General features: G+C 50.7%; 1 protein-coding gene and 1 pseudogene across 2 annotated transcripts; one reads left to right on the top strand and one right to left on the bottom strand.

Annotated features, from left to right (window-relative positions):
* Positions 1-3,867: 3,867 nt before the first annotated feature.
* Positions 3,868-4,080, top strand: LOC308354268 (small integral membrane protein 15-like; annotated as a pseudogene). Its single transcript has one exon. The product of its transcript is annotated as a small integral membrane protein 15-like (transcript).
* An 11,002-nt stretch (positions 4,081-15,082) lies between these two features.
* LRRC75B (leucine rich repeat containing 75B) lies at positions 15,083-21,534 on the bottom strand (the record flags this gene model as incomplete). Its single annotated transcript, XM_080821724.1, has 4 exons — positions 15,083-15,792; positions 17,199-17,314; positions 18,658-18,786; positions 21,358-21,534. 4 exons carry the CDS (start codon positions 21,532-21,534, stop codon positions 15,267-15,269), a joined length of 948 nt encoding a protein of 315 aa, XP_080677850.1. The 3' UTR covers positions 15,083-15,266.
* Between the last annotated feature and the right edge of the window lie 1,204 nt (positions 21,535-22,738).

The raw sequence follows: 22,738 nt of genomic DNA, 5'->3' as shown, positions 1-22,738 counted from the left end.
TAGTTGTCCATAACCTGTCCCTGATGTGACTTAGAACAGAGGAAATACTGGTTTGGTATGTGAGAATTAGGTAAAGGTGGCTGGAGTTACAGGTTGATTAGTAAATTTGTATATGAAAGGCTCACTCTGCAGGTGAATTGTTTACTGTCTAGTAATTAACCAACCCTGGAAGGGCAGTCTCCCAGATTAGCAAGGCCCCAAGACTCACAAAATCATAAATAAATTTTAAAACATTTAAAAAAATTTTTAGGACGTCTGGGAGCCTGCTTCTCCCTCTGCCTGCTGCTTCCCATGCTGGTGCTCTCTCTCTCTCTGACAAAAAAATAAAATATATTTTTTAAAGATTTTATTTATTTATTTGTCAGAGAGAGAGAGCACAAGCAGGCAGGGTGGCAGGCAGAAGCAGAGAGAGAAGCAGGCTTCCTGCTGAGCAAGGAGCCCTATGCAGGACTCGATCCCCAGGACTCAATCATGACCCAAGCCAAAGGCAGCCACTTAACTGACTGAGCCACCCAGGCATCCCAATAAATAAAATCTTTAAAAAAAAGTTAAAAATTTTTTTGAACAAAATTTTAAAAAAGATAAGAAAGTCGTGCCTCATAAGTGAGGAATAATTAGCTCAGGAGTGAGCATTGCTCAGGACCCACATTAACAAATTGTAAAAACAAGACTCGAAAGGATCAAACTGTTTCCAATTAGCTATATCCTAGAGCAAAACTCAACAACATTTACAGGAATATAAAAATACCACGCACATTACAAGGTAGAATTCTGGCATCCAATCAAAGATTATCAGGCATGCAAAGAGGCAGGAAAGCACAACCCGTAATGAGAACAGTCAAAGCAGATCCAAAAGTGACCCAATTGTTAGAATAAGCAGAGAAGGACATTAAACATGATTTTAACTATTTCATATATTTATAAAATTAAGAAGCAGGGTTCAGAGGGTTGAGCGTCTGACTCTTGATTTCCGCTCAGATTTCAGGGCTGTGAGATCAAGCCCTCCTGCTGCCCAGTTGGGCTCTGTGCTCAGCAGGGCGTGTACTTGAGAGTCTCTCTCTTCCTCTCCCCCTGCCCCTTCCCCACATGCGCACTCTCTACATACATACATACATACATACATACAGGGGCGCCTGGGTAGCTCAGTGGGTTAAAGCCTCTGCCTTCGGCTCGGGTCATGGTCTCGGGTCCTGGGATCGAGCCCCACGTCGGGCTCTCTGCTCTGCGGGGAGCCTGCTTCCTCCTCTCTCTCTCTCTCTCTCTGCCTGCCTCTCTGCCTACTTGTGATCTCTGTCAAATAAATAAATAAATAAATAACAAAACATTAAATACATACGTACATACATACATATATAAAATCTTTTTAAAAAGAGGAGAGGCATGCCTGATTTAAAAAGACAGGGGATTTGAGGGAAATGGGGAAGGGAGGAGAAAGAAGGAAAAGGAGTAAAGGGGAGAAACTTCAAATTGAACTTCTATGGCTGGATGAGATCAACAGCAGATTAGACACTGCTGAAAAGAAAAGATTAGTGAACTTTAAAGCACAGCTGTAGAAACTATCCAAAATGAAATGTAGAGGGGAAAAAAAATGCAAAAGAAAAAAACTGTGAGACAGCTTCAAGACCTCATCTATGCAGAGTTGGAGTCCCTGAAGGAGAGGCAATGACGGGGACAGAAAAACTATTTGAAGAAACGATGACCAAAAACTTTACAAACTTGATGAGAACTATACGCCCACAGATCCAAGAAGCTAAATGAACTTCAAACACAAGAATCATGAAGAAAACAACAACAAAGCCCATCATAACTCAAAACCAGTGAAGAGAAAACATTTTAAAAAGCAGCTAGAGAAAAAGTATGTTACAATCAAAGGAACAAAGATAAGGATGACATTACTCATTGGAAAGAGTGCAAACACAAAGATCTTTAAAGTACTGACAGAAAAGAAAAAAAACCTGTTAATCTAGTATTCAGTACTTGAGAGAAAGCATCTTTCAAAAATGAAGGCAAAATAAAGATGTTGTATAAGTCTGCTATACAAAATATGATAAAGGACATCCTTTGGGCATTAGGAAAATTGTACCAGATGGAAATCTTCTATCTACACAAAGGAGTAAAGATTGTGTTATGGGGCTTATGACATACGTAAAAGTGAAATGCTTGACAATATTAGCATAAAGGCCAAGAAGGTGGAAAGGAAAGCTTGTAAGATTCTCATATTAGAAATAGTATATTACTTAAAGGTAGGATTGTGATAGTTTAAAGATATATAATATAAACCCCAAGCAACTCAAACGAAAGAAGCCAGCACTCAGATGTCCACAGCTGATAAATGGATAAACAAATGATGTATCCATACAATGGAATATGATTTATCCATAAAAAGAAATGAATTACTGATCCATGCTATGAATGGATGGACTTTGAAAACATGCTAAGTGAAAGAAGCCAGACATAAAAGGCCATATATGATTCCGTTTAAATGAAATGTCCAGAATAGGCAAATTCATAGAGACAAAACAGATTTGTGGTTGCCACAGACTGGGGAAGTGAGAATAAGGAGTGCCTACTTGATGGCAATGGGGTTTCTTTTATGGGGTAATGAAAACGTTCTGTAATTAGTGAGGATGGTTGCACAACAGGGATAATGCACTAAAAGCCACTGAATTGTGCACTTTAAAATGGTTGAAATGGTGGGACTCCTGGCTGGCTCAGCGGGTACAGTGCGTGACTCTTGATCTCTGAGTTGTAAGTTTGAGCCCTATGTTATGGGTAGAGGGTACTTAAAAATAAAATCTAGGGGCGCCTGGGTGGCTCAGTGGGTTAAAGCCTCTGCCTTCGGCTCGGGTCATGATCCCAGGATGCTGGGATCGAGCCCCGAATCGGGCTCTCTGCTCAGCGGGGAGCCTGCTTCCCTTCCTCTCTCTCTGGTTGCCTCTCTGTCTACCTATGATCTCTGTCTGTCAAATAAAATAAATAAAATCTTTAAAAAAAATAAAAAAATAAAATTTAATAGGGGCGCCTGGGTGGCTCAGTCGTTAAGTGTCTGCCTTCGGCTCAGGTCATGATCCCAGGGGGATGGAGCCCCTCCTTGGGCTTCCTGCTCGGCGGGAAGCCTGCCTCTCCCTCTCCCACTCCCCCTGCTTGTGTTCCCTCTCTTGCTGTGTCTCCATCTGTCAAATAAATAAATAAATAAAATCTTTTTAAAAATCTAATAAAAATGGTTAAAATGGGGAATTTTCTATTATGTGGATGTTACCTCAATAAAAAAAAGTTAAACCAACAAAAAGAGATGTATGATGGATTCATAAATATTCTAAAAGAAGGCAGAAAAAGAGGAAGAGGGGAACAAAGAACAGACTGAACAAATAGAAAGTAAATAGCAGGATGATGGACCGTCAGTAATGGCCTCTCGAGGGGTCCAAGCCCACGGTTCCGGCTGTGACGCAAGGGAGGCTGGTGATGGCCCCTGTGGAGGCTTTGCCCCAGTGCCCAGAAGAGGCAGCCACTTGCGGGCCCAAGGTGTGCTGGAGGCTGAGGGGTGGGAGAACGCGGCCCCCTGGGAGTGGTGGCTGGGTAGGGTAGGGAAGGAAGAATGAGTAAGGAGGAAAACAAAGGATGGAGGGGACATGCAGATGCCAGTGAAGTACCATCAGCTCTAGCTTCAGCAGCTGTGCGCGCCTGGTTTGGGAAACTAGTCACTTAGGTAAGGAAGATACAGAATTTAAACCTTGTCTCACAAGTGTGTGGTAGAGCCAAAGAAGACAAACAACCAGGGGTCATCTGAAATTGTCCTCTGTTTACTAATAATCTCAGGACAACGCTGGAGCTCCCTCTTCAAGTATAAGACTTACAGACGGGCTTGATATGAAGGCTTGGGCTGACTGTGTTGTGAAATGGGCTGCAGAGGACCCGTATAGCTTCCTTACGACAGTGGTTTCCGCCCTTACTCCATTGTTTCTAGCAAATGTCATACTGTCCCGGAAATTGGCCAAGATGATTGAGGCCAGGGAAAAGGAGCAAAAGAAGCAAAATCGTCAAGAAACTATAGCAGAAGCTAAGTAACTAAAAAAGGACTGAAGGGATGAACAGCGTCTTACACCCAGAGGAAAATCACTTGGAAAATTATGCAGCTTTGGAAGGGACCACTAAGATTTCTTTTCTGGTTTTTATGACAGTGATCTGTAGTAAACGAAGTCTGAGCACATCAAAGAATCATGTTAAATTGTGACTTCTAGTGCAGCAGCTTTTAGGCTTTGGTGTAATTGTTGATGGTTATTGTAAATTGGCATTTATTATGCTATAAATTCTTTATAACTGACTTAGTCATTTGCCATTTTGCAGTTTATTGTACTATGAAAAATCCTGTGGAGGACTATACATTATGAACTCTATTCAAATAATGGCTTAGGATAGAGTCCTTTTCTGGATGAAAGGAATTGAGAACGTAAAAATCAGAACTATCTTGAGGTGAAAAGTGTGTTTTGGCTAAAAGGCATATAGTATATTAATTACATATGTTATCATTATTGCTTATTTCTTGGAATAGAATCATTTCTGGCTTTCTCAAAGCCAAATATTAACCAATGACTATTTCTGTGTTCTGCATTTTTCTCATTTTTTAGCCTTTGAGATAATTATCAGACATTCTGTATTTTTTTTAATCTAATTTTATGAAGAATGCTTTTATTGAATATGTAGAATACCACCTACCGGGTATAACAAGTTTTGTATTAATGAACACTGCCATTTTCTTAGAGATGTCTTGTTGAGTAAAATAACACTATGACTTAAAGCTTGCAATAAAGGGATGCCTGGGTGGCTCAGTCGGTTAAGCGTCTGCCTTTAGCGCAGGTCATGATCCCAGGGTCCTGGGATTGAGCCCCCCATTGGGTTCCCTGCTCAGTGGAGAGTCTGCTTCTCCTTCTCCCTCTGCTCCTCCCTCTGCTGTGTGCTCTCTCTCTCTCTCTCTCTCAAATAAATAAATAAAATCTTCAAAAAAATAAAGCATGCAGTAAAAAATGCAAGCCTTGTGGTACTTTGGAACCAGATTATTATTTCTTGTGGTAATTAGAAATGTGAATTAGTTAAAATGTCTTATCAGACAACTTGCTAATTATATAGATGCCACTTTTGTGTTTTTTATTCCATTCTTTGTTTTAATTTAGTTAGTAGTGATGTTCAATATGTTGATCAAACAGATTCATGGTGAAAATTAAAAACTCAAATTTCTTGTAAGGAATTCTTAAAAAGTAAGAAGTCATGTTTCAAGTGGTAAAGAAAGGTTTAACATTTGTTCATCGTACTAATAATTGGGTGAAAAGGGTAAATTATGTCAAAATGAGAATGTGTTAAAATTAGAAATAAATAGCTAAAGGATATTTCCTTCAGTTAAGTGGTACAACTGGAACTTTTAGTATTAAACATGGCTTTAGGGGCGCCTAGGTGGTGTCTGCCTTCAGCTTGGGTCATGATCCCAGGGTCCTGGGATCAAGCCCACATCAGGCTCCCTGCTCAGCGGGAAGCCCGTTTCACCCTCTCCCACTCCCCTGCTCTTGTTTCCTCTCTCGCTGTCTCTCTTTCTGTCAAATAAATAAATAAATAAGATCTTTAAAAATAAAAATAAATCTTTAAAAAAAATCTTTTTTAAAGATTTTATTTGACAGAGACACAGCGAGAGACGGAACACAAGCAGAGGGAGTGGGAAAAGGAGAATGTTTTCATAATGTTTTCCTCACCTCTGATAACAAACTTTAAATTACAAAAAAATTGTCTAAGAGCTTTAATTTAAAAATGAAACTAGATATTGAAATAAATTTGGGTGCCCGAGTGGCTCAGTTGGTAAAGTGTCTGCCTTCTGCCTTCAGCTCCAGTCGTGATCTCAGGGGCCTGGGATCGAGGCCCGCATCAGGCTCCCTGCTCAGTGAGGAGCCTGCTTCTCCCTCTCTCTCTGCTTCTCTCTCTCCCTCTGCTTCTCCCTCTCCCTCTGCTTCTCCCTCTCCCTCTGCTTCTCCCCCTCTGTTTGTGCTCTCTCACTCTTGCTCTCTCTCAAATAAATAAATAAACAAAATCTTAAAAAAAAAAAAAAAAAGAAAGGGGCGCCTGGGTGGCTCAGTGGGTTAAAGCCTCTGCCTTTGGCTCAGGTCATGATCTCGGGGTCCTGGGATTGAGCCCTGCATCGGGTTCTATGCTCAGCAGGGAGCCTGCTTCCCTTCTCTGTCTCTCTCCCTGCCTCTCTGCCTACCTGTGATCTCTGCCTGTCAAATAAATAAATAAAACCTTTAAAAAAAAAAAAAGAAAGAAAGAAACTTGATACTTTTTTATAAAGAGAAAAGAATAATGACCTATCAATAACCATTCTAGGGTGCCTGGGTGCCTCAGTGGGTTAAACCTCTGCCTTCAGCTCAGGTTGTGATCCCAGGGTCGTGGGATCGAGCCCCACATTGGGCTCTCTGCTCAGCAGGGAGCCTGCTTCCCCCTCTCTCTCTGTCTGCCTCTCTGCCTACTTGTGATCTCTGTCTGTCAAATAAATAAACAAACAAACAAAAATCTTTAAAAAAAATAAAAAAAATATCTCAGTGTTGCGAAAGAGTCCAAATGTTCATCGACTGATCAATGGATAAAGAATATATGGTGTACATATACAATAGAATATTACTCAACCATCAAAAAGAATGAAATCTTGCCATTTGCAGTGACGTGCCTAGAGCTAGAATGTATTATGCTAAGCGAGATAAGTCAGAGCAAGACAAATACCATATGATTTCACTCATATGTAGAATTTTTTTTAAAGATTTTATTTATTTATTTGACAGAAAGAGAGAGAATTCAAGTGGGGGAGAGGCAGACAGAGGGAGAGGAGGAAGCAGTCTCCCTGCTGAGCAAGGAGTCAGATGCAGGGCTTGATCCCAGTACCCTGGGATCATGACGTGAGTTGAAGGCAGACGCCTAACCAATTGAGCCACCCAGGTCCCCCTCATATGTGGAATTTAAGAAACAAAACAGATGGGGGTGCCTGGGAGTCTCAGTCCGTTAAGTGTCTGCCTTCCACTCAGGTCTTGATCCTGGGGTCCTGGGATAGAGCCCCACATCAGGCTCCCTGCTCAGTGGGGAGCCTGTTTCTCCCTCTCCCTTGCCTGCCACACCACCTGCTTGTTCTCTCTCTTTGTTAAATAAATAAATAAAATCTTTAAAAAAAAAAGAAAGAAAAGAAGAAAAACAGATGAACATATGGGAAGGAAAAAAAAAACAGAGAGTGGGAAACAAACCATAAGAGACTCTTAATATTAGAAAACAAACTAGGGTTTGATGGAGGGAGGTGGGTGGATGATGGGTTAAATGGGTGATGGCTATTAAGGAGGGCACTTGTTATCATGAGCACTGATATGTAATGATGAATCAGTAAATTCTACTCCTGAAACCAGTATTACACTATATATTAACTAACTAGAATTTAAATAAAAATTTAAAAAAATTAAAAAGCAGTACCCAACTATATGCTACCTGTAAGAAACAAACCTTAAATATAAAGACACAAATAGGTTGAATGTAAAAGGATGGAAAAAGATAATACCATTGCTAACAACTAATCAATCAAAACAAAGCTGGAATAGCTATAGCTGTAATAATATTAGAGAAATAGGTTTCAGAGCAAGAAATACTACCAGGGGGGCACCTGGGTGGCTCAGTTGATTAAATGTCTTCCTCTGGGTCAGGTCATGATCCCTGGATCCTGGGATCGAGCCCCACATTGATTCCCTGCTCAGTGGGGAGTCTGCTTCTCCCTCTCTGTCTGTCCCTTCCCCCCATTTGTGCTCTCTCTCCCTCACTCTCTCTCTCTCTCAAAATAAGTAACTAAAATCTTCAAAAAGAAAAAGAAATATTATCAGAAATAATGGTCATTTCATAATGATGATAGGGTCAGTTAATCAAGGAGCCATAACAATCTTAAACATTTATTTACGCAATAATAAATCTTCAAAATGCATGATGCAAAAAATGCAACTAGAAATAGACAAATACAGTTACAGTCAGTGGTGTCAGTTCCCCTCTCAATAATCCATAGCTCAAGTAGACAGAAAACCAGCAAGGATATAGTAGTCAACTTGATTTCGATTAACACTTAATAGAACCACCCAACAATAGCAGGATTCTCAAGAGCACATTCTTCTCAAGTGCACACAGAACATTTACCAAAATTCAAAAGGCTTCAAAGCCACACTAACTATGTTGTCTGACCACAAGGAAATTAAATTAGAAATCATTAGCAGAAAGATCCTTGGAAAATCTCTAAATATTTGGAAGCAAAATAACACACTTCTAAGTAACCCATGGATCAAAGAAAAAACCAAAAGAGAAATTCGTGTTTTGAACTGACTTTTATTTTACTCATTTTTTAAAAAGATTTTATTTATTTATTTGAGAGAGAGCACGGAACAGGGGCACGTGCTCAAACATGAGCAGGGGGAGGGGCAGAGGGAGAGGGAGAAGCAGACTCCCCACTGAGCAGGAAGCCTGATGGCAGGGCCCCAGGATCATGACCTGAGCTGAAGCTTAACCAGCTGAGCCACACAGGCACACATGAACTGACTTTTAAATGGAGACACAACGTATCAGAATTTGTGGGATGTCACTAAAACAGCTTGGTGGGATGCGGGAGCAGGATCTTTATGGCAGTGTATATCTATATTAGGAAAAAAAGAAAGGTCTCGAGGCACCTGGGTGGCTCAGTTGGTTAAGCGTCTGCCTTCGGCTCAAGTCATGATCCCAGGGTCCTGAATTGAGTCCTGCATCGGGCTCCATGCTCAGCGGAGAGCCGGCTTCTCCTTTTCCCTCTGCCAGATGCTCTACCTACTTGTGCTCTCTCTGTCTCACTGTTAAATAAATAAATAAATAAATAAATAAAATCTTAAAAAGAAAGAAAGAAAGGTCTCGGATCAATGATCTCAGCTATATTAACACCAGACAAGAAAATTCATTTAAGAATATAGAAAAAGGGGGGGGCGCCTGGGTGGCTCAGTGGGTTAAAGCCACTGCCTTCAGCTCAGGTCATGATCCCAGCGTCCTGGGATCGAGCCCTACATCGGTCTCTCTGCTCAGCAGGGAGCCTGCTTCCTCCCTTCTCTCTCTGCCTGCCTCTCTGCCTACTTGTGATCTGTCTGTCAAATAAATAAATAAAATCTTTAAAAAAAAAAAAAGAATATAGAAAAAGGGGCGCCTGGGTGGCTCAGTATTTTGGGCCTCTGCCTTCGGCTGGGGTGGTGGTCCCAGGGTCCTAACATCGAGCCCCACATTGGGCTCTCTGATTGGCAGGGAACCTGCTTCCCTCTTTCTCTCTGCCTGCCTCTCTGCCTACCTGTGATCTCTCTCTCTCTGTCAAGTAAATAAATAGAATCTAAAAAAAAAAAAAAAAAAAAAAATCTAGGGACACCTGGGTGGCTCAGTGGGTTAAAGCTTCTGCCTTTGGCTCAGGTCATGATCCCAGGGTCCTGGGATCGAGCCCCGCATCGAGCTCTCGGCTGAGCGGGGAGCCTGCTTCCTCCTCTCTCTCTGCCTGCCTCTCTGCCTACTTGTGATGTCTGTCAAATAAATAAATAAATAAATCTAAAAAAAAAAAGAAAAGAATCTAGAAAAAGGGGAAAAGGGGAACCTGACTGGCTCAGTCAGTGGAGCATGTGCCCCTTGATCTTGGGGTTGTGAGTTTGAGCCCCACGTTGGTTGTAGAGATTACTTACAAAAAATAAAAAATAAATTAAAAAAAAAGAAGAGCCAATGAAACCTAAAGTAAGCAGAAGAAAAGAAATGAAGATCAAAGTGGATATCAATGAAATAGAAAACAGACAACCATAGAGAAAATCAAGATCACAAAATTGATAAACCTCTAGTCAGACTGATGAGGAAATTAAAAAAAAAAAAAAAAAAAGACACAATTACCAGTCTTGGGAATGAGAGATGACTACTACAGATTTTACAGATATAGAAAGGGAATATCATGAGAAATTTTATGCCAACAAATTCAATAACTCAGATGAAATGGACAAATTCCTTAAAAGTTCCAAACTACTAATACTTACTCAAGAAGTAACTAACCTGAATAGTCTTATATCTATTAAGGAAACTGGAATTGTAGTTGAAAACCATCTACAAAGAGAACTCCAGACCCATGTGGCTTCACTGAGAAATTTTACCAAATATTTAAGGAAGAAATAATTCCAATTCTTCATAAAAAATTGAAGGGAATAACTTCTCAACTCATTCTACGAGAGCAGCATTACCCTGATAAGCAAAACCAGGCAGGCAAAGATATTACAAGAAAAGAAAACCATAGTGAGGGGCGCCTGGGTGGCTCAGTGCATTTAGCCTCTGCCTCCGGCTCTGGTCATGATCTCAGGGTCCTGGGATTGAGCCCCGCATCTGGCTCTCTGCTCAGTGGGGAGCCTGCTCTCCCCACCCACCCCCCAGCCCCGCCTGCCTCTCTCTGCCTACTTGTGATCTGTCAAATAAATAAACAAAATCTTTAAAAAAAAGAAAAGAAAAGAAAACCATAGTGAGATACTACTACCCCAGAAGAAAGGAAATATATGTTCATGCAAAACCTTGTACATGAATATTCATAGCAGCTTTATTTGTAACTGCTAAACACTGGGAACAACCCAATGGTGGTACGTCCATCCAATAAAATACGATTAAGAGGAACTACTGGCATATATAACATCGTGCGAGTCTTAAAATAATTACGTTGAATGAAAGATAAAAGAGTACACCCCGTATTCGTCCACATTTCTAAACTTCCATATATCTAAAACTATAGAGGTGTCTAGCCGGCTCAGTTGGAAGACTGTGTGACCCTTGATCTCGGGGATCGTGAGTTCAAGCCCCACATTAGTCGTGGAGATTACTAAAAGTATAAATAAACCAAAACAACAACAACAGCAAAGACCCCACAAAACCCTCTAGAAAATGCAAACTAATCTAACAGGAGAGCAAGCAGGTCAAAGTCACTCCTGCTGGGAAGGGAATGGGGGGTTGGGTAGGAAGGATTCATTGTCAAGGGGCACAAGGAAACTTTTGGAAATGACAGACATCTTCACGGTCTTGATTACAGTGGTGGTTTCATGGAAGTCGAAGTGTACCATACTGTGCACTTTTAATTGTAACACTTGTTGGGGCACCTGGCTGGTTCAGTTGGCTAAGTGTCCTGACTCTTGGTTTCCACTCAGGTCATGATCTCATGGGTCGTGAAATGGAGACTGAGCCCCTTTTGGGCTCTGCGCTCCACGGGCCGTCTGCTTGAAGAGTCTCTCCCTCTGCCCCCCTCCCACGTGCCAACGCAAGCAAGCACACACGCACGTGCACGCGTTCTCTCTCTCTCTAAAAAATTTAAAATAATAAATAAAACCCCCCAAAATATTGTAATGCTTATTATGTCCACTTTATTAGATTTCAGTTGTACTGCAATGAAGGATTATTTAAAAATACAATACAATTTTGGGGGCACCTGGGTGGCTTGGTCGGTTAAGCGCCTGACTCTTGATTTCAGCTCTGGTCATGATTTCAGGGTCCTGATACTGAGCCCAGAGTCGGGTTCCGTGCTCAGCTCCAAGTCGGCTTGAGATTCTCTCTCTCTCTCCCTCTGCCCCTCCCACACTCATGTTTGTGCGGGCAGTCTCTCTCTCTCTCTCTCTCTCTCTCAATAAATAAATCTTTTTTAAACTCTTTTTTAAACTCATATCAGATGCACCTTATCTGGGCTCAAATATTCTCCCTTCCAGGACAGAAAAGAAGTTCCCAAGTGTTGGTCACAGAGGTCCTGTGGAGCACAGGTGTCTTTCCTGCATGTCTCCCCCCTCCTTTTTTTTTTAAAGATTTTATTTATTTATTTGACAGACAGAGATCACAAGTAGGGAGAGAGGCAGGCAGAGAGAGAGGAGGAAACAGGCTCCCTGCTGAGCAGAGAGCCCAATGCGGGGCTCGATCCCAGGACCCTGGGATCATGACCTGAGCCGAAGGCAGAGGCTTAACCCACTGAGCCACCCAGGTGCCCCTACATGTCTCCCTTTGATGCTCTGAACATCCTGGCAAGGCAGGTTTAGACTTGAGGAGGCTGATGCCCAGTGAGGGGAAGGCACCTACAGTTGTCCCAGGCAGACTGTCAGAAGGGGGAGTCGATCCTGCATGCCACCCCCCACCCCCGCCCCCAAGTACAGGGCTAGGCTTCATTCAGCCCTTTGAGTACTTCGGAACCCACTCTCCATCTGTCCCTTTCAATCCTGGAGAAGGGCAAAGCCTGGGTCCTCACTGCTCCCCTCTCCACCCATTTTGCACACAAAGAAACAGGCTCAGGGAGCTCCTGATTGGTCTTGTGCTAGGGGGAGTGCGGCTGAGGGTCTCTCCCACTACAGGACACCCGCCATCAAACCCTGTGGTCTCCTGTGTCAAATCCTCAGCCCCTCGGATAGGTGTGGGACAGGCAGCATCAGGCAGGCGTTAGCATCACAGACAAAGCGGGCCTCCTGGCTCACACCACAGGTTCCTCCAGTTTCTAGCGCTTCACCTTGGACAGATCACTTAACCTCTCCCTGGGTCAGCCCCTTACCTCTAAGTGTGAAGAGAATTCAAGGAGTGTGAAGCCATCAGAACAGTACCTGGCCCACGGAAAGGCTACAGGAGTGCTCTCTCTAAATAAAAGGCTTCAGCTCTGCCTAGTCCTGAGGGTCTGGGCCCCTGTCATTCCCAGCCAGGGAGCCCAGGGTGGACGCCCCAGTGACGCTGAAGAGCGCCTGCCCTGTGCCTCCCTTCTCCCACGCAGCAGGCACTTTCCAGAACTTGTCATGCTCTCTCCAGCAGGATAAGGGGAGGGGGGGCTTGGTTCACCCAGTTCCCAAGATGAAGGAACAGGCCCCAAGAGGACACCACCAGTGGGTGACAGGGCTGCGACCAGCGGAGCCTAACCACCTCCAAGACTGGGCCTGGGCCAGGCCCATCTGCTGCCTCTTGGGTCTGGAACTCAGGCTGGAGCCCACCTGGCAGGGGCCCTCTGCCCACCAACCTTCATGACACAAGCCCCCTCCTCCTGGAGTGTCCCTGCCTGTAGTGTAGCCGGTGGCCGTGAGGCCCTGACGGCAGGGCCCATGAAGGGGCTGTGGACACCTGCCTGGCAACAAGGCCAACCCTCTTCTCTTGAGCTGGTTTATGCTCGAGCTCAGCTATTGCATCGCGTGCCTCCGTCTGAGAGGCGGGGAGATTGAGACCAGCTGCCGCCGCCTGAATTCTCCCAGAGCTCGCCTGGTGACACCCTGCTCAGGTCGTCACACCATTCTGGTAGGAGTCTCTCCCAGCAGCGACATTGCAGGTTTGTGGGCTGGACTGGGGCCAGTGGCGGGCAGGGAGCAAGGGGAGCAGGAGGGTGGTGGGGGAACAGAGAGCTTGGCGTCTCTCCAGCAAGGAATCACAGGAGAACACGGCTGCTTGCCTGTGACGGACTTATCAGCCTGCCCAGTACAAAGCTGGCTTCTCCATCGTTCTCCTCTCCGCTGGCCCCTTTCATCTCCCATCCCTCTTTGCCTTGCTCTGGGGAGCCTGAGCCCCTTGTTCTGGAGTGAGGGCACCAGAGACACTTCTGTGGCTCCCAAGCCAATGGGCAGGCCCATGTCTTTAAGACAAGGAGGACTGAGAGGGCCAGGACCCCAGGATGGAGGGCTGAGAGCTGGAAGGGACTACGGAGAGCCAGCCCTATTTAACACAGAGGGGAAAAGGAGAGCCCCAAGGCCGGGAGAGAGGAGGCCCTGGCCAGGTCCCAACAGCAAGTCAGAAGCAGAGCTGGGCTGAACCTGGTGTTTTCACACCCTTCCCACCACCTCCAGATAGGGGTTCCTCCAAAAGCAGCCAAGCTGGCAGGGGCCTGTCCTCCGGGTGGGTAGGTAGCAACAGAAAGGGTGCTTTCTTCTTCCCCACGTCTTGCCTGGTCCTAGGACCCAGGACCATGCTGTCCTCACCCTTCTTAGCCATCTCATTTCTGGCCCAAGAGGCTGTTGTATATCTGGCCGGCCTGGAATCCGTGCTGACTCATGGTCCCCCCGTGGGCGCAACTGTGGAGGAAGGTCAGTTGGTGGGCCTGGGTATGCAGGCCCAGGGAGGAGCCCCACCTTCTCTTTGGCCTGGGGGCCTTCTCTCCCCCATCAGGTCTCTCCTCATCTGTGAGGATCCCCACTGCCCCAGACCTGACCTGGCTCTGCATGGGAGACTTGGGCTGCTGGCTTCCCCACTCTGGGACTCACTTTCCCCCAGGACCTCTTTAAATTTCTTCCTTGTCTTTGCCTGCCCAACTCCTAGCTGGGCTGTACTCCAGCCCTTCACACAAGGCTGGGGGTGGGGTGTGGGTGGGGCAACCATGGCTTTAGGCTCTGATCTGGAGCCTGCCCTGATGGTCCTTGGGGGGAGGGAAGATAGCCCCCTGCTGGGAACAGCTACCCCTGGGGCAACCCTAGGAACACTCCACCCCCAGCCTCTTGCTCCTGGTTGGGCCCACCTCCACCTCCTGCGTGCTTTCTTGGGGTCCACCAGAGGGAAGGACTGTGCACATTGGCCTTCAGGCCCTGGAGGAACACACAAACTCTTTGTCTCTGGTCTCAGGTATCTTCTAACCCCACAGAGTAAACCACTAGGTACAGGGAGCCTTGGGGGTTGGTACTAGGGGTGGTGGGCAGCACTCAACCTGCAGGAGATGAACCTTGCCTCCTATCAGTGCAGTTTTGTCCCCAGCCCCGGCAGTCCTGGGCTCAGGCACAAGATTACTGTGGGGCTCTATTCTGAGCTTTGCCCCTCTGTGGCCTCCCTACTTGCTCCTCTCCAGGCCCCACACAGATGTGATGGTCAGGTCCCTGGCGGCCTCCTCTAACTCCCCAGCCCACAGATAGACCCGACCCCACACCTGGGTGTCTGCCCAGGGAGCACCTGGAGGAAGTCAGTGTGAGCTGGGTCCCTCTCTTTCAGGTGACTCTTTGGCCACCCCTTCTCCCCACTCCAAAAGCAGGGCTGGCACTAAGTGGCCCTGAGGTCCATGGTGCAGAAAGGCTGAGGCAGAGGGGGGCATCACCGTTTACTGCAGGATGGGCCCAGCAGGTGCTGGGCGCTCCCTGCTGAGGGAAGCCTACACTCCATCCCAGGATGAGCATGTACGCTGGATCCCTGGAGGCCTGGAGGGCCTCCATCGCCCCCATCCCCTGTGCCTAGGAGCATTGGCCCTCTGGTAGGAGGTGGGTGGTGAGTCACCTTGAGCAGCAGGCCTGGGGCTCAGACCCTGGCCCAGAGGCTGCAGAACCCCAGGTGGAGGCAGCAGAGCTGGTCCCAGCCACGCCACCCTCGGGCTCAAGGTCCAGGCCCTCGTAGATGGTGGGGAGTGAGGTGCGCTGGCTGAGCCGCCGGCGCAGGCCGACCAGCAGGGGCTGGGGCAAGGAGGCCACGTCCACGTTGTTGCCCAGGTCCACCCAGGCCAGCGCGGGGAACTTGGTGGAGTCCTTGATGGCCTCGGTGAGCTCGCGCGCAGTGGCCCTCGTCAGCCTGTTGCCGTTGAGCAGGAGCTGGGTGAGGTGGGGCAGTGACCAGAGGCTGGGCAACAGCAGGCGCAAGAGCTCATCGCTCAGCCCCGTGAAGCTCAGGTCCAGCACTGTAAGCCCAGCTCCCTGGCTTCGCAGGTAGCGGGTAATGTGTTGCACGTCCCGTGCGGATAGTGGGATCCCCGAGAGGTTCACGGTCTCCCCTGCCAGCTGAGTCATCTGGAGACTGCTCTTGAGGCTGTGGGAAGGTGGCAGGCAAGGATGGATTGAGCAAGGTCCACGGCCCAGGCAAGTCCCCACTGGCGACCCGTTGGGGCAGCCCTGCAGGTGGTAGGGCGACTGGGCCCTGCAGTCAGGCCGCACTGGGATCAAACCACTACTTCCTATGTAGGTGGCCATGGGCAATTCTTGGAACCTCTCTGAGCCTGTTTCTCCTTTGGTGAAAAGGGGACCTGGCTGTTGTGAGGAATAAACGTCCACGTGTTAAGCTTCCCTAATCCGTTATTATTACAAAAACCTACTGCATGCCTGGGTCACCACATCTGTTACATCTAGAGTAAGAACGATGATCCCATTCTGCAGAGGGGCAAATGACGCTCAGAGAGGTGATGGGACTCTTCCATGTTCACCTACTACTAAGAGGGAAGCCAAGTCTTCAAAATGAGGGGCTCTGACTCCGGAGCCCACACCTTTTTTCCCACGCCTCCTCTAAGGTTGATCCTTTGTGGGTAAAGACAGATGTTCCTATGAGGGTGACAGGCTATCAGGCTAGTCCCCCCAGCTTTGGGGACTAGAGGAGGACAGGTCCAGAGTAGCAAGAGGGGAGGTGTTGGTAGGTGAAGGGCCCCCGTGTTCTAAGCTGGAAAGGAAGTTTAGAGACCGAAAAGGGTCCCCCGCCACCCCCGGAACCCTCTCTGGGTCTCTCTCGTCATTTGAACATGGCCTACTATGCAGGGAGGCAGCGGGACCATCTCCAGTGCCCTCACTCAGCATGGCAGGGAACAACCCCATAGGCTCTGGGCTCATCATGAGCCATCAGGCTCGAAGGATGAGGAAGCAAGCAAGGGAGAGCACTGGGGCTGTGGTTCTGGGTCCCTGGACCTGGGTGTCTGCAGCCAGTCCTTAGGCTGCATCTGGCCATGGAGCTGTGATGGAGTGATTGGGAGGGGGACCCACAGCAGAGCAAGCTCTCAGGATGGCTATGGAGGCCTTCACTTTGGGCAGCCTGACAAAGGCTTTTCAAAGAGCTGTAGGAAAATCAGGGTCAGGTGTGGCCTTGGGCAAGCCATCTTGCCTCTCCCAACCTCAGTTTCCTTTCCTGCGAAATTGGCATCATGAGCCAGAATCCATCCCCCTCACAGCCTGTTGAGAGGATCCAGCGGATGTCTGCTGAGGTCACCTTGGCCCTGGGGTCGGGGCCAGGCCCTGTGACAGGCCAGGGATTGAGGGGCAAGTGAACGGCAGGTCACACAGAGGGTTGCAGCTAGGCTTGGGAAACATTCCAGGGCTGCGATGTGGACAAGGGTGAGGGGCTCACTGGGGACGGGCTCAGGGCCCAGCTGCCTGCTGAGCTGCCTCTCCATGTTGGCCTAGAAAGGGACCCTAAGGGGCTACAAGGTAGGGCTGTGGCTAGGCTCCCCTTACCAGCTCTGAGTCTTCCTCCGGGGCAGGCTGGACCCTCGCTGCCGCTTGGAGTGAGGGGTGAGGTGGTAGATGAGCTGGCGGCAGATCTTATCTGAGGACTTCCAGAGCTCATAGTCCTGTCGGGGGGCAGTGTTGTCAGGGTGAGGCTGAGCCCCATCCATCCCCCCTCATGGGCCTTGGGGATCCAAGTGTGTGCCCCAGCACATGACTCATCATGGATCGCTGAGCTGCCCACTAGCCTCCCCCGCCCACCCCCCACCCTGGCTGTAGCCTGGCTCAGAGCCAGGGGAGGCTGCCCGCTGGTAACTGGACAGGCTGGTCTGAGGCCCGCAGTGCCCGGCGGGAGGAAGCCCAGACAATGGGCCCTTGTTCCCTGTCCTCAGGCCCAAGGCCAGTGTCTCGGGCTATCAGCCGGCTCCCTGCCCACCCTCAGCGCTCCCCGGGGGACTCGCCACCAGGGGAGGCAGGACCAGGCCCCTCCAGGGAGCCCTGCTCCACTGACGCCACCCTCAGGGAATGGGAACAAGCCAGGTCAGCATGCTCTTCTTCCTCTCACTCTCCAAGCGTGCCTGTGGGGCCTGGGTCTGGGCTGCCAGAGCTGGGAGGGTTCATGTGTTACGGTACCACCACTTGGATCTCTCCTGGGCCAAAGTGGGCCCTTGTAGAGACCTAGCTCGGAGGACAAACAGAGATGCTCTGCTTTCCATGGAACTGGCACTGAGCACACTCCGCTATCCAGCACATTCTTTATCCCGTTCCTCTGTCAATAGTGCGCACGCACAGCGGCAGCAAGTCCTGCCTGTTGCCGTGCGGCTCTTGGCTAGCCTCAGAACCCCTGGGGACCGCTGCGTATAGATGCAGGGGTCCGGAGCTGGCTGTGCCCATAGTGGGGACCCTCGTTTCACACAGAGACTCACTGTGACTGAGGGGTGGGGGCTGGTGGCTGTGTCAGGAGCACAGCATGGGAAGGATGCTCATGGGAAGGATGTTGCCAGGTGCCCCCAGAGTGGGGTTTGGAAAGGATGTGGTGGCTTGGGAGAAGGGGACTCGAGGCCCCAGGTGTATCCATACAGGATGGGGACATGTGGACCGGGGTTCCAGCCTAAGGTGGCTCTCTTCTGGCCCCAGGAGCTCAGAGGCTGGGAGTTTGTTTCCATCAGCAGATTTGTCAGAACATTCTATGTCCCAGTGTCCCTGTGTGGTGTTCTGTCTGGGTCCCAGGTCCTGGAGCCCAGGAAGCAGGTCTACCCAACACACGACTTTTGGAGAGTAGGAAAGCACAGCTCACGTGCGTTCCTAGTACGCTGAAGCTGGCCTTAGGACCCAGTGAGGTACATTAACCTGCTTAAGGCCTTGAAGCAAGCCAGATGAGGACGAGGCTCCTAGCCCCCAGCCCTGGGCGCTCCTGGTCCCTGTCAGCTGCGCTGCCCAGTCTGAGGTCCGTGTCTACAGGCCTCACCGTTTTGGGGCACTGCAGGTCCCGGGCCAGGTTCACAAGCAGGTCATGGGAGATGGGGTCCACCAGATTGAGGAAGGCCACATTCCTGTAGAGGATGTCAGTGAGGAGGGTCCCCTCGAGGCCCAGGTCCTGTGAGTGGTGAGGAGAGTTGAGTGAGCGGAGTCAGGCTCTCCCTTCTCCAGGCCCCCATCTAAGCCAGCCCCTCACATCTGTTCCCCTCTCTTGGGCTCCCTCCTTGATGCTTGCTGGAGTCTCTTCCCAGGCGGCAGTGGGCCAGCTGTCCAGGGGCAGTGGAGACCCTTTGGATGAGGACAGTGTCAGTGCATCGGGCCCTTCAGGGAGGTGCTAAGGAGGTTCTAAAACCCTTAGACTGTTTTCCCTGGTGGGGAAACATGGTACTGTGACACCTGCCACCTCTGGGGTTGGGCTTATCTGGAGGGTTCTTTGGGGGCTTCTCTGATAACCCCCCAGTGCCGCCGTCCTCCAGCAGTCCTCCCGGACCCTTTGCCTCTCTTGCACCTATTCCCAAGCTCTCCGAGTTCTGGCCGCCATCTGTTTGCTGACAGGTGCAGGCCCCTGTGTGGGGGACGGACCTCTCTCTCCATTCAGATGTCCAAAAGGCAGCTCAGACGGGGCGTGTTCACCTCCTGCCTTGAAGCTGGCCTTGCCTCCTGTGCCCCAGCTCAGTAAAGGGCATCACCATCCCCACCATCCCAGCACTGAGGCAGGAGCCCAGAGCCACCCTGCACTCTTCCCTCACCCTTCTCTGCCCAGCTCTCCCTCCCTACTGCTCAAGGAGTTTCAGGCTTTTCTCCCTAACAGCCTCCTCCTGGGCCTGTTGCCTCCCAACAGCCACCTAGTTCCAACCCTTGGGCTGCCAGAGCCAGCTCCAGGAAACACACACCAAAGCTTGACCCTTAACCCGTTTGGTGGAGACCAAATGCTCTCGTATAACACTAGAGACTCAGGCGCAGCCTGGCCTTCCCACCCTCCCCAGCCCCTCAGTCTCTTTCTCTGGCCTCCATGTCTCCCACCCCTCGCAGAGACCTCACCACTGGGCCTCTGGCCTGACCTGGCCTCCCTACCTTCAGGCCTTGGGCTTCTCCTCCTGTTACTCCCATAGGCCTGGTCTGGCACTGAACACTCTATTAGAGTATATTCTGACAAGCTGATGGGACAGGTGCAGCCAGGAGGGGCCTCCAGACCCCTGGGTCCTCCCCAAGCCAGAGAGTGAGACCCTTTGTGCATAAGCCCCCTGTGCACAGGAAGATAGGCCAGGTGGGAAGGCCCAAGGACCATAACTGCAGAGTCCCAACGGCTTGTGGGGCTGGACAGCCCCCTCTTTGGGTGGGAATCCTGATCTCTGAGACATGAGGGGGCAACATAGCTGGTTTCCCGGCTTTAAAAAAAAATGTCCTGCTGGCGCTTTGGGCTCCAGATACCATCCCAGACAAAGATCTGTACCTCTGGATGGTCTAGCTGGTTGGGTGCTGCTTTGCTGTTTGCATTTTAAACACCATTCAAGTTACAAATGCCAGCTAGGGAGGATCTAGAAGAGAGGGCTAGCTGGTGAGCCTAAGCTGACCCATACAGGGCCCCAGTCGCACAGCCAGCCTTCTGCTGGTCTGGATAGCTCCTCTTAAAGGGCCAGCCTCACCTTTCCAGCCCAGTGAGCCTAGATAAAGGAAACCCAGTGCAGCAGGGAGTGGGGCTGGGAGACTAGAGGTTGGGCTCTGGCCTCAGCTGCCCCCTAATTTTCTTGGTGGCCATAGGCTCGCCACTGTTCTCCAAGCCTCAGTTTCCCTTCTCTAATCATCTACCTGCAGGCCAAACACCCGCATGGCTTATTTCAGATTCCAGGACAGGGCATGTTGGGGCGGCAGCTGCTGTGGGGGATGGGGACATGGCCGGAGAGGGAAGTGGCTGGCCCAGTGTTGATGCTGGGACCAGAACCCATGTCTCCTAGGGCACCCCAGGCTGGCTGAGGTACCCGGTGTATGTGGGACCAGAGGTGCACCCCCCACCCCCGCCCAAGTCCAGATGTGCTGTTGTGATGTACAGATGCTGGTGTATGTACTCAATGGGCGTGATCTGCCTATCAGGAGGACCGGTGGTGTGAGTTGTAGCTGCCATAATGTCACGGTGAGGTGGCACCGGCTGACCAGCTGGGCTGTCACTTTCCGGGGTCCTCTCTCCAGGGTGCTGTGCAGTGAGTGCCTCCCTTCACCCTGGAGGAACCAGGAGCTGTCCTCTTCCCCTTGCCCCTCAGTACAAGACGTCGTCCCCCTCCCTCCACTCCCTTGCCGCTCCTCCCAACCCTACTCTTCTCCTGCCAAGGCCTGAATCTGGGTTCTTAGCTCCAGGTTTGGGGCTCCCTCAACACACACAACTGACCTCTCCAACCCCGGAGAGGTGGACTGCAGTCACGATCCCCGTCTCCACACTCACAGCCCCCAGCCCATCCCCGCAGCCGCGCCGGCCTCCACCCCAGCCCATTGCTTTCCTTGCCTCGCCCTCTCGCCCAGACAACACCCTTCCCTTCGGAACCCTCCCGGCCCGCGCACGCAGTCTGGGGCCAGCCCTGCCTCCCGCGCCCCGGGCCAGCTCCGCAGCACCTCCCGGCCCCTTCCAGGCCCGCAGCCCGCGGCTCCCGGCCCCTCCCCGGCCTCCAGCCCCGGGCCGGCCCGCTCCTTCTCTCGCCTGGCGCAGGAGGCGCAGCAGCTGCCGGGCGCGCTCGGGCCGCCGCTCACGGAGCATGGACTGGATCTCGCGGAGCCAGCGCACCCGGCGCTCAAAGGGCGCGGGCCCGCACCCCGCCGCCGCCCCGGCTTCCGAGCCCGCCTCGGGTCGGGTCCGCCGGCCCAGCCGCGCCCCCATGGCCGCGGAGCTGCCGGCGCGGAGCGGGAGGGAGTCCCAGTCGACTGCGCCCCGCCCCCGGCCCCGCCCCGCCCCGGCCGGGGCTGCAGCGGGTGGGGAGCTCGGGATCTGGTGGTGCTCGCCCGGGCGGGGCCGCAGCGGTGGAAGGGAGGGGGGGTTCCTTCTGGGCGTCCCCCCGACCCCAGCTCCCAAACACTCGGTTCGGGAGGTCTCGCTAGGTCCCGCGCTGGAATGGGCGCCGGAGCTCTGTCGCTAGGGCCCGGAGCCGTTGGGGGAGGCGCTGTGCCAGGGCCGGACGAGGTGGCGCTTGGCCACGACCTCCGTGCTGACTGTGGAACAGTCGCTTTGGTGGTGCAAAGAGCACTGGATTCGGAGTCAGGGCGGGCCGTGTGGGGATTCCGTTGCCAGCCTTAGGCAGTGCCATCACCTGCCTTCAGGAATTTCCCCGGCAGTGGGCGATTGTAGTAACTGACTTGTCCACCAGCATAGATGTTCCTGCTTGACAAATATTTACTACCCATCCCTGCCTGGCTGGGGGCAGCCCTGGGCAGGCTAGGTGATGCAGGCTCCCTGTGACCCAGGCCTGGGAGACTGGGGGAATGAAGAGTGCTGGTTAACCGGAAGGGCTAGCTCTGGGCCGGCTGGCAGCAGGTCAGTTGCACCTGCCCCAGGCTTTGGTTTCCCAGCTTGACAGGGGTGTGGAGGCAGTGTGAGGAGGGGGGGTCCTGGCTCCTCCAGGGATCATGTTTGAGCTAGGGACCTACCCAGCTCTAGGGGCCTTCTTGGGGGCCTACTCTCCCGTGCTGGTCCCCCAATTCTGGGCCCTCACATTCCCTGGGTAGGGGACATTTGGGGCTCCAGACTCCCAAATCCCACAGCAAAGAGGGTGTGTCCAGCCCAAGAGGACAGGTGCAGGAGGGGTGAGCACAGACAGGGTATGTTGGGGGTGAGGGGTGGCCATCTGAGGGCACATGGTAAGTGAGGGCAAACTCAGTTCCTCTTTTGGGTTAAGTATTGCCGTCCAGGAGCGTGTCTGGGGACAAGGTGCCAGGTTCTGTGGTTCCCCGGGGCTGAGCCCCTGATCAAGACAGAGGACAGCTTAGTGTCCTTGTCACTTGACTGTCCACTGAACCCCGACCCCTGTTGTTGCTTGTTTGGACGTCCCTGTTGGGACTGCTCCTGGGGCCTTTCTATCCTGGGCCCC

This window comes from Martes martes (genome assembly GCF_963455335.1).
Source record: "Martes martes genome assembly, chromosome: 13".
NCBI classification, from domain to species: Eukaryota; Metazoa; Chordata; class Mammalia; order Carnivora; family Mustelidae; genus Martes; species Martes martes.
Note: the sequence above shows the minus strand (reverse complement) of the source record. Positions and strands in the feature narration are given on the sequence as shown.